The 10802-nt window shown below is 33.9% G+C and overlaps 3 protein-coding genes and 1 long non-coding RNA gene across 4 annotated transcripts in view; all 4 read left to right on the top strand.

Annotated features, from left to right (window-relative positions):
• Positions 1 to 400: 400 nt before the first annotated feature.
• LOC147762656 (uncharacterized) lies at positions 401 to 1233 on the top strand. Its single transcript, XR_015333778.1, has 3 exons — positions 401 to 570; positions 827 to 896; positions 1150 to 1233. It is a non-coding gene; the product is annotated as an uncharacterized LOC147762656 (long non-coding RNA).
• A 91-nt stretch (positions 1234 to 1324) lies between these two features.
• LOC147762655 (short-chain collagen C4-like) lies at positions 1325 to 3758 on the top strand. The gene is made up of 4 exons (XM_087011490.1): positions 1325 to 1333; positions 1607 to 1706; positions 2392 to 2481; positions 2621 to 3758. The coding sequence occupies exons 1-4, from the start codon at positions 1325 to 1327 to the stop codon at positions 3109 to 3111; spliced, it is 690 nt and encodes a 229-aa protein (XP_086867616.1). The 3' UTR covers positions 3112 to 3758.
• Positions 3759 to 6910: 3152 nt separating this feature from the next.
• The window catches only part of LOC147762653 (uncharacterized), a 20366-nt gene continuing 16474 nt past the window's right edge, over positions 6911 to 10802 (top strand). Inside the window, exons 1-3 of the mRNA XM_087010359.1 lie at positions 6911 to 7117; positions 7283 to 7406; positions 7596 to 7672. Coding sequence (XP_086866485.1) covers positions 6926 to 7117; positions 7283 to 7406; positions 7596 to 7672 — 393 coding nt within the window. The 5' untranslated portion in view covers positions 6911 to 6925. The remainder of the gene's footprint in view (positions 7118 to 7282; positions 7407 to 7595; positions 7673 to 10802) is intronic.
• LOC147762654 (short-chain collagen C4-like) lies at positions 9198 to 10397 on the top strand. Its single transcript, XM_087010363.1, has 2 exons — positions 9198 to 9407; positions 9569 to 10397. The coding sequence occupies exons 1-2, from the start codon at positions 9308 to 9310 to the stop codon at positions 10060 to 10062; spliced, it is 594 nt and encodes a 197-aa protein (XP_086866489.1). The 5' UTR covers positions 9198 to 9307; the 3' UTR covers positions 10063 to 10397.

Here is a 10802-nt window from a genome sequence, read left to right as displayed (position 1 = left end):
TGTAAGCCAACAAATCACTTAAAGGGATAATAACTCTTTGTTTTGGCCAAAAAATGAATTTTCATAGAGTAAACAACAATTTTTCCATTTTTATATTCAGTTTGTCCCTGGTTTTTTTCTAAAAAGTTTTTTTTTGTTATAATCTCTTAAGAGATAATAACAGGGTATAGCCATCAATGGAGGTCACGTGGTCTAAAGACAAGCTCAGATATCAGAATAATAGCTATAACTGCCGTTTTAGCCGTTTTTGTGGTAAAACAGAATATATTATATTTCTATGAGTTGTTCACAATGTTTTTTATTGTGAAATATAGATCTCATACAAAGAGTTATCTCTTTAACTGTACCGGGTATGGTAAATATTTGAAAACAGATATTTACATGCAATGGTTGACTTACAGTTAACAGCAACTTCACGTAAAATAAGTACTTCAAATCTAATATATATCTGTATAATATGTTCTAGTGGCAACTTCAGGGTGTCTACAAGGACCCCAAGGACCCCAAGGGAAAGATGGCAGGGATGGCAGGGACGGCAAGGATGGAAAAGATGGGAAAGATGGAATTCAGGTAACTTTACTCATTTTTGTTTGTGAAAAAATACATGAATCCCTTTTTGATATAAAAGTAATGAGAATGTACTGAACTGTAGTTTTTTGGCCCAAATAAGTTGATAGTGAACACGATCGATATGTATATAGAATACTGACTTGATGTACATGTGGATGCAATTTGATTCGAATGTTAATAAACCTCATGCTCAAAGTAAGAAATGACTCCCCAAGGAATGTTCACCTTTTATTATTACAAATAAATTAATCCACAGAACCCAGGTTTAACAGTAGACAGTCTCAAACAAATCATTGGACTGCTTGGATATCAGTCACCACTACAAGGTAATCGTAGGTCTGCTCTCTATATTATAGATGATATATTAAGTTATGATAGTTTAGTCGACATTTTAAAATATTTATAGATTTTAGGTGGAAAATGATGAAAAATGATGCCAGTCCTTTTTAAACAATATTTTTTAAATATAACTCATCAAAGCCAATCACTAAGTGTTTTAACACTAAGTGTTAAAACAGAAAAATATCAGATGCAAATGATAATTATTTTCATTTATATTTACTAAGATATCCTTTTCAGTTGTCAACTCCTCAAGGAGCAGTGTTCAGGGACCCCAGGGATTACCTGGGAGAGATGGTAAAGATGGCAGAGATAGAATACAGGTAAAACTTGCATGATACGTATACAGTTACTCATTTTTTAATTCAAAATCATGATTGGATCATATTGGGTTTTTATTGAAAATTAGACAATAATGCAATCTGTGAACTATGATATCCACTTCAGTCTTAAAATGTCATGAAAATGTGCATCTATTTTAAACTGTTTTGTTCTTCTTGAAATATCATGAAAATGCATGTTTAAAAAGAAATATTAAATGTTCCATGAGATAAACCTCTAAAATATCTTGACATGTAATTTCAAATACTCAACTCATAGATAACAAATTTGTAGTTTATATTACCAGTTTATACTTCTGTTCATATATATTCCTTTGTGAAATAGCAGTTTCAATATTTTTGTTGAATTTTCTAAGGGACCCCCTGGACCTAAAGGGGACCCAGGATCTCTAACACTGGATACCCTCAAACAAATGCTGGGACAAATTGGAGCTCAGATAGGGGTGCCATCTACAGGTTTGTATAGTGCTATAACTAAATCAGGCACTTCTTTTTTAATAATGATGATTATTTTTTTTTATATGGGGAATGTAGTCTTCTTTCCTCTGACACTGACTTTATTTTTAGATTTCATGAAAGTTTTACTTATCGCTTAAAGCCACACAAAAAAGGATTTAAATCACATTCTAAGCGCATGGATTGCTTTTTGTTGAACATATCTGATAGGGAAATTCATACCCTTAAAACATAAAATGACCGCTAAATGGTCTTAATTGTCTTGACACGGTTTGAAAAGGGCACTGCATTTATGTTGCAATTGTAGTTCAGTTCAGTCAATGAAAGGAATGGTGTACATGAAAAACCTTGAAGTCCGCTTATGATCTTTGGCTTTTTCCAAAATTTTTACAGAGATGTGAGTATCAGGAAAGGAAGATTAAAGGCTGGTAAACCCAAGGAACATGCTGTTTATCCAATAATAATTCGCTAAATATGAATGTTGGTGCCAAAATTATCCTTTTTTGTGCCATTATTAGACACCATTATTCTGGCAATAGGGAGAAGGATTACTGTGCAATATTATGCTTGATGACTATTTTTAGTGTATGTTTTCATGTTTCTAGGTCTACCACCAAATACCAACCATGGTGGGGCAGTTTAAACAATATATATATGGTTCTCAAGATTTAATGTATGTTTTCAGGTCTAGCAGCCAATACCAGCCACGGCGGGGCAGTTTACACACGCTGGAGTAGAACAACTTGTTCACCACATTCAAAGCTTTTGTACAAAGGTAAGTGAAGTTCTATTCAGCTTTAAAATAATAATATAATAATAATAATAAAAGGGGTGTTTGTATATATGTACATACATATATATTTTTTCATAATTGACAAAGTGACTGATATTATAACTAATTTTCATACCTATAGGGATATCAGCTGGAACCTTTTACACCAAAACTGGAGGAGGCAGTAATTACCTGTGTTTGCCACAGACACCAGAGTGGGGGAGATACCAAGATGGAGGACAAAGTACTGGTTCTTACATACATGGTGTGGAATATAACTTTATTTATCAAAATATATTTTCAACATCGAATACAGATCAGAAATTTGTTGACCATGATGCCCCCTGTGCTGTATGCTACACCCAAACACGCCCCAGTCATGTGATGATACCAGCCAAGAAGACATGTCCAGCTGGGTGGACAACAGAGTACAATGGATACCTGGTATCAGATCGTGATGTCCATCAGAGAACAGAGTTTGTCTGCCTTGATGAAGCTCCAGAAGTGGTAGCTGGAGGTCATGAGGACAAAAATGGTGCCTTGTTCAACACTGCTGAATCTCAGTGTGGTTCTCTCCCCTGTCCACCATATGTGGATGGAAGAGAACTGGCCTGTGTTGTCTGTACTAAATAGAGTCCATTAAAAGAATGGTTTGACAGTGTTATTTTTAAATAGTGACCTTAGGTCTCAATTATGTTGAATTAGAATTATTGCTAAATATGACCTATACCATGCAGTTATACATAACACGTATGTAATTTTTGCCTCCTTCAAAGAAGTATTATAGTCAAAATATACACATTTCAGATTGAGATTTGGCTTTACATTTAGTATTTTACTTTAATAAAAAACAATTCTCCTTTAAATGGTTTTTATAGAAAATTAATTAAAAATTGTGAACGACTTTTTAAAGTTACTTGATTGGCAAATAGACAGACACAGTAATTAGAATCTAATACTTTAATACTTTGAAATACTTAGAAACACAGTGAAAGAGTCTTAAAAAACTAGGCCTCAAAATGAATGGTAAGCATTATGTGTCAGATATCTGGTCACAATGGTTGAGACAGATCAACTAACACATTCCAGGAGGTAAAGCTGGCAGAACAAGTGCTGGGAGTATTTTGGTAAAATGAATTTTGGATGTTTTAACACTTGTGTACTTAACAATTATGAATTATGTTAGAGATACAAGTAGCATTAATATTATACATTTACTTGAAGGAAAAAGAGAAATCATTCAAATATGAAAATATGTGACAAGTTTTTTTTTACCAACATCCAATTGAAAAGATTAATAAAATTAGGCTTCGTTCACATGCAATGTCTATTTTCTATTTTCTATTTTCTATTTTCGGTATGTCTTATGATCACGGTCTGTGCACTGAATATCCCGCCGCGTAATTACTGGCAGCGCGAGCCAGTTACTTATAGTAACTTATAGTAACTGGCTCGCGCTGCCAGTAATTACGCCGCGGGATATTCAGTACACAGACCGTGATCATAAGACATACCGAAAATAGAAAATAGAAAATAGACATTGCATGTGAACGAAGCCTAAAATATCAAAATCTCTACATAGCCAAGCTTTCAACTGAAATAATACTTTATAAAACAGCTATCAAATGTTTTTATAGGTAACATTCATTTAAGTAATCAAGACTAAGAAAAACAATATTGAGCTGGAAAAAACATACAGTTCAAATTTCTAAATCAAATATTATTACTCTAAATAAATTGATTTAGCTTATAAATCTAGGACTTAAATGAGGAAAAAAACCTGTTAACTATCTATTCTTTTCCCATGACTTGGATTCCAATCTGTCAATCTTCACTCATTTTTTAAAAATCATATCATGAAAATCTAAACAACAACAATATTAATGAAAATTTTCAGTATTACATCAAAATATTATCAATAATAAATAATACTATCAGGAATAAGATTGTCAAAGGAATTTTCTAGAGCAGTCAAACTATTTTCCATTCTGCCATTATAATAGGCATGCACAACACACGTACACATACTGGCAGACATGTACACACACACACACACTCCTCATGGTATTGTACAATGTATTTCCCATATCATACAAGCAAGGAAAAGAGCTATTTGCTGTTTTTGTCTTTGTTTTTGGCAGGACCACTATAATTCCAGAGTGAACGTCACAACCAACTTTGGTTTATTACTAAGCACAGATGTGAGACTACAAAAGTTAATAAATAAATCAACAGTTCTGTAACTTTTGACCACAAATTTTCAGAGAAAACAACACTTTTATAAACATTTATTTTACTAATCACACTGAATGGAAACCAGAGGCATCAAATAGTATGCAACTTTTAAATGATTAAATACTAGTATTCAGTTACTAACAGTAGATGCCTGTTAGTAAAGTAGAAATCATTTTCTTTACACTGCAGGCACATCATAAAAATGAAAGAGAAACTTAAGTTTTCATAGTCACTTAGAACCACAGTGAAACTACGTATCCTGTACATTATTGTAATGACATAAAAAATGAAAGTGAAACTGGATATCCAGTGTTCCTCAGCACCAGGAGCAATATGTAGGCAAAGGTGTTCAACATGCTACATGGCATCAAAATGAAATTTGTGAGATTCTTGTCTTTTTTCTTTCTGATCTTCTCTCTAAAAAGAAATGGTAATTTTTACAATGAAAACATTGCAGTGAACTAGACCTGTAAAATTGATGTAAAAATATGTAATTTATGAGGAGACAAAATGTCTTATGCATAAAAAATGCTTATTGTACGTCTTTAGAAAAAACTACCTTTTAACAAAAGAAAAAATGTGCTTGATCATTACAAATAAAAACACAACTGAAGCCTTCAATTCAAAAATAATCTCATTTGGGTTTGTCATAAATCAAAGCAGCATTAACTCTACCAAAGTTCAATCAAACTGTAAACTGTGATTGCCTTTTCTTATTGCCTACGTTATTAGCAACAAATGAACTCTTGAAAGCAATTTAGGCAAATGATAATCCTTAAAGCAATAATAACTCTTCGTTTCGGCCAAAAAATGAATTTTCCTGGAGTAAACAACAATTTTCCCATACTTACCAATGGTTAATGAATCCATTTTTACATTCAAAGTTAGTCCCTGGTTTTTTTCTAAAAAGTTTGGTTTTTTGTTAATATCTCTTAAGAGATATGAAGAGTTATTATCCCTTTAATGCATGGAAAATAATATATCAATAATAATAAATAAGAAATAAATAAATAAATGAACAGAAATAAGCAGAATATTGATAATGAGAGTGAATTAAATAAAATAAATGAAAATTTCTGACTCATTACCTTTTCTCTCCACTGCAGTAAACCCACTATTTCAGCTATAAAGCCACATGTGCCTGCCAGTGCTGCTCCTGTCAGCATCACCAGGCGACTAGGGGTGACAAATAACTTGTATTTCCATCTGCAAGGACACAAAATGTCTTTTCTTTAAATGTGTATAGTTTAAATATCCTGTAAAGCTCAAATTAAGTGGTCTATGTTTGGCCATGTACAGGGTACATCAGAGACCAGTAAAATCACCTGCACAGAAGGACCCAATATTGGACACAGGGGTGTGTAACATATTCAAAGCCAAAGTGGGACTGAGTTGCACCAGACTCCTCAGTTAGAAATGAGAGCAGACCTCAAAGATAAAGTTTTTGGACTTGGTAAAAAAATAAAAACAGGAGCATCATACAGTGGAGTCAATTGAAGAAAGAATTATTGCAGCTATAGGATGTTCCTACTGTTAATATTTTGGTTGAAATATAATACTGTCCTTTTAATCTAGTAAAAATGTTATTCAATGAACTACTCATTATGAAAAAATGGTAGTCATACAGACATGAACGAAGATATAAATATTGCAAAAAGTTAAAGAACTGACAGACATTGAAAAAGATCAACTAGTCAGACAAATAAGTAAAAACCAGCTCATGGAAGACAGGAAAAAAACATCATAACATAGTTAACATATGCACATACATTATAAATTTTATAAGACATTAAATTGATGTAGTGTTAAGTGTTTAAATACACATCTATGTTCTATGTTCCTGGGAAATTTAAGTTACATATGAACTTAACGTATAAATGAATAGGGAACTGCTAAATGTCAAGAAAAGAGTCCCTGGTGGTGACCACTGAAGCTTAAAGAGTATACAGTTGTAGTTAAGGAAAACTGAGGAGTGAGAGGTTTATGATTGAATTTGTGACTGGTTGTCAAACTTAACACATGATTTATAGAAGAAATATCAGCTGCTTCCCTTAAACTATCAATAGGCAAATATTTGTAAAAACCCAACTTTCTAAGACCCACATTGTAAAAATCTGACATGTCCACTTGATAAATCATGGCTTTAGCAATATAAGAGTTTTCCTTGCCTCGCCCAGGTCAGCGTCTTGGCTGCTACAGACGGGTGTACATCATGTATTTTCATGTATTCACTGCTCTTTTTGTTGCTACTGTCTCTGCATCAACTTTAAGACATCATCATCATGACAGTGCCAGTAATGCCGTGTTGATAAAACTGGTTGAAAGACTGGACAAGCAGGAACAAGAGATGAAAACACTGAAAGCTGAGGTTGCTGCTATGAGGCAGGAAAACAAACAACTAAAGGTATTTAGTGCTTAAAATTCTGCTCAACCCCATCATTGTGAATTACCCACAAGATCTTATCTATCATCAATTACAAAAACATATTAACAACCTATAGCTATGTTCAACAATTTCCTGAAAATGACATATCTATAGTAAAAAGACTAATAAAATCTTTTTAATTAGTCAGATATTCAGAAAATCAAGTTGAAGCTTGATGCACAAACAGTCACTGTTCCTGAGCGAAATACAACAAATCATCATCATGGAGACCATTTCATTACCAAGCGACAAGTGCAGCAAGGAAACTGTAAGCTATCATTTGTTAGAAGTCTTGAACTGACATTTTATACAATTCCTGATAAGATATATCAAGAGGATGTATTGATTTTATATAATATTATATGTGACAATAGGCATTTTATGGTTGAGTATCAATGTGCAGCATCTGTATCCTGTTAAAAACCAGCAATTCAAACCACTGTGTCCTGTATTTTAGTGGTAAGTTCAGGGTGTCTACAAGGACCCCAGGGACCCCCAGGAAGAGATGGCAGGGATGGCAGAGATGGAATTCAGGTTAATTTACTGATCTTCTCTTATGACAGATTCCATGACTTTTAGAATAAATTTTCTTCTTGAATAAAATTGTATGCCATCATATATAATTACGAGGTTTGATTGATAAGTAGTGAGCCTCGTGTGGAAGGGGTTAAGCAGGGATGTCCCTTTTCAGCCCTTCTATTCCCAGACTATCTAATGGGGTGTAGCAGAAGTTTGGTGTCATTTGGTTAGTTTATGTTGACGAGGTAGCACTCTCAAATAAGCAAGGCAAGTGACTTTTGCAAAATGCCCCTGCTCACAAGTCTGTAATTGCCATGGCTGCAATCAACGAGTGTGGCTTTGAACTGATAGAACATCCACCTAATTCGCCTGATCTTGCTCCCTCTGACTATTATGTATTTCCCAAATTGAAAAAGGCCATTTCAGGTACTCACTTTGTGTCAGATGATGACATCATACGTGAAGTGGAGGGGCTTCTGAACGGCCAAGAGAAGGGCTTCTATAAAAGTGGCATAGAGGCTCTCAAAACTCGCTGGCAAAAGTGTATAGATACTCAAGGAGACTATGTTGTAAAATGTGTACGCCTTCTATATGAGGCTCACTACTTATCAATCAACCCTCGTATAATAATTATACAATATTTAAAAATTGCTTCTAGAGTGTTAAGGCTTGGGATGTGACATACATAAGTTGGAATTGATAGTGAAAAAATACCAAATAAATATATATTGATGTAGATATGATTTCATTTCAACATTATAATTTTTGTTCTTGTTTTTTGTAAAAACATACAAATAGTTTGTTATTAATTCATAAAAATAATTCATAATTAATTTTTTTTCTATTTGCTAAGGGGCCCCCTGGACCTAACGGGGTCCCAGGATCTCTAACATTGGATACTCTCAAACAAATGCTGGAAAGGAAAGGGGTGCTGCCAACAGGTTTGTCTGGTGCTTTAACTATGTTAACCTCTTCCTTTTAGTTTTGTTAATTGTTCTGTATGTTACTGTCCACTGACTTCATTAACAAATTCATTTTTTCCATTTTATCGAGGGTTTTACTTTTTATTAAACAGACAGTTGTTCTGATAAATGTTACAAAGGTTTACCCTCTACCAGGGTGGAAGATTATACAGGGAAAAATTGGAAAAACCACTGTGTGATTTTTGGCCAGATGGAAGCTAGCAGTTAAATCTGCCTGCACACAGATGGAATTGTACCGGTTCTATAGGGAGCTGCTAAGGAGATTTCTCAATTATTTTCAATATGTTGTAACAAGCTACAGTATTCAGAAGGGGCTACTTTTATTTGTCACAAAAGAACAAGTGATTTAAATCAGAGCAATTAACTGTCTTCATTGCTGTCAAAGTGACTTAGCCTGGACAGTTATGCAAACAATTACCACACATGTAATCAGCCTAGAGATTTCATTACAGGATCAGATAAGTAAAATGACCGTCTATTTATCTAAAGGCATACCTGTGAATATTCTGTGAAAAATCAATCTGTGGCCCTGGTAGAAAGTAACAAAGGTTGTTGTGCAAAAATAAGTGTGACGTCAGTTCTAAAGTGTACATTTTTATGTTATCTGGTCTTAGAGCACTACCAGACATACATGTAGTAGGGCCGTGTTCACAATATAGTTTTCTGTATGTTTTCAGCTCTACCAGCCAATAACAACAATGGTGGGACAGTATACATACGTTGGGGAAGAACAACTTGTTCAACACATTCAAAACTTTTGTACAAAGGTAAAATGCATGTTGTAACAAATAGTTTTTCTAGGGATAATTCAGTATACCGTACATGTACTACATTTTAAAAGATTTTATACTTGATCTTCCTCTGCATAAAAATATAGGCAACTAAGCTTACAATTCAAAATGTCTGAATTATATAACTTTATCTTTAGGGATAGCTTCTGGAACTGATGATCTCAAAACTGGAGGAGGCAGTAATTACCTGTGTTTGCCACAGACACCAGAGTGGGGGAAATACCAAGATGGAGGGCAAGGTACTGGTTCTTACATACATGGTGTGCAATATGAAAGGATTTACTCTAACATATTTTCAACATCCAATACAGGAGGTCATAATCTTCCTAACCAAGATGCCCCCTGTGCTGTATGCTACACCCAAACACGTCCCAGTCATGTGTTGATACCAGCCAAGAAGACATGTCCAGCTGGGTGGACAACAGAGTACAATGGATACCTGGTATCAGCTTTTAACACACACCAGAGAACTGAATTTGTCTGCCTTGATGAAGGTCCAGAAGTGGTAGCTGGAGGCCATGAGGACAAAATTGCTGCCTCGTTTTACACTGCTGAGGCTAAATGTGGCACCCTCCCCTGTCCACCATATGTGGATGGAAGAGAACTAGCATGTGTTGTCTGCTCTAAATAGTGAAGAACATAAAATATGGGTCATACATGTAATATTGGCACTAAATACAAGTACCATAAGGAGACATACCTGCGCTGTCTGTACTAAACAGTGTCAAATATGTTGAAAAAATGACCTGTGACTAAGAGAAGAATGACCTTAGGAATAGTCTTGTGTCACAGGCAATTTCCAGTCGATTTTCATCAGCAAATTAGTAAATTAACAAAAAATGTTTAAATGGCCTACATGTACTCTAGGTTTTTGATTTATTCATGAAAATTGAAGATTTCAAATATAATTATATGCTTTTGATCTATTGTTTTGTGTCTGTAGAGTAAATAAATAACTGTGAAGAGCAGAAATTCAGTTTTTTCCATTTTTTTCCTGTAATCAAATTAGTGGCAAACTTGCCTTGTGTTGTAAAATTATATGAAAGAATGCTTAGTAATTTCTGCCTCCTTTAAAAATGGAAAACTAATTTTAAAATTCACATTCTAGGTTTACATATCTAACTTTACATTCAGTACTTACTAATTTTTTTTTATCTAAAAGATTTTCTCCTTCCAATTTTTAAATGCAAACAAGATAATTTAAGTAAGTCATTAAAAATGGTTTTCCAGACAACAGCATGACAGACACCTAAATTGGTATATGATCAGAAATATCAATTAGTATGCCGTCTTGTAATTTCCTTTAAAGAAAAAATGGAATTGTTTTCTGAAAAAGAGGCATTAAAATTTTTAAGGTTTAAGTACATGTAT

Source organism: Lingula anatina, chromosome 4 (assembly GCF_051362555.1).
Source record: "Lingula anatina isolate TDL-2025a chromosome 4, LinAna3.0, whole genome shotgun sequence".
Taxonomy (NCBI): Eukaryota; Metazoa; Brachiopoda; class Lingulata; order Lingulida; family Lingulidae; genus Lingula; species Lingula anatina.
This window is presented reverse-complemented; position numbering and strand designations above follow the sequence as displayed.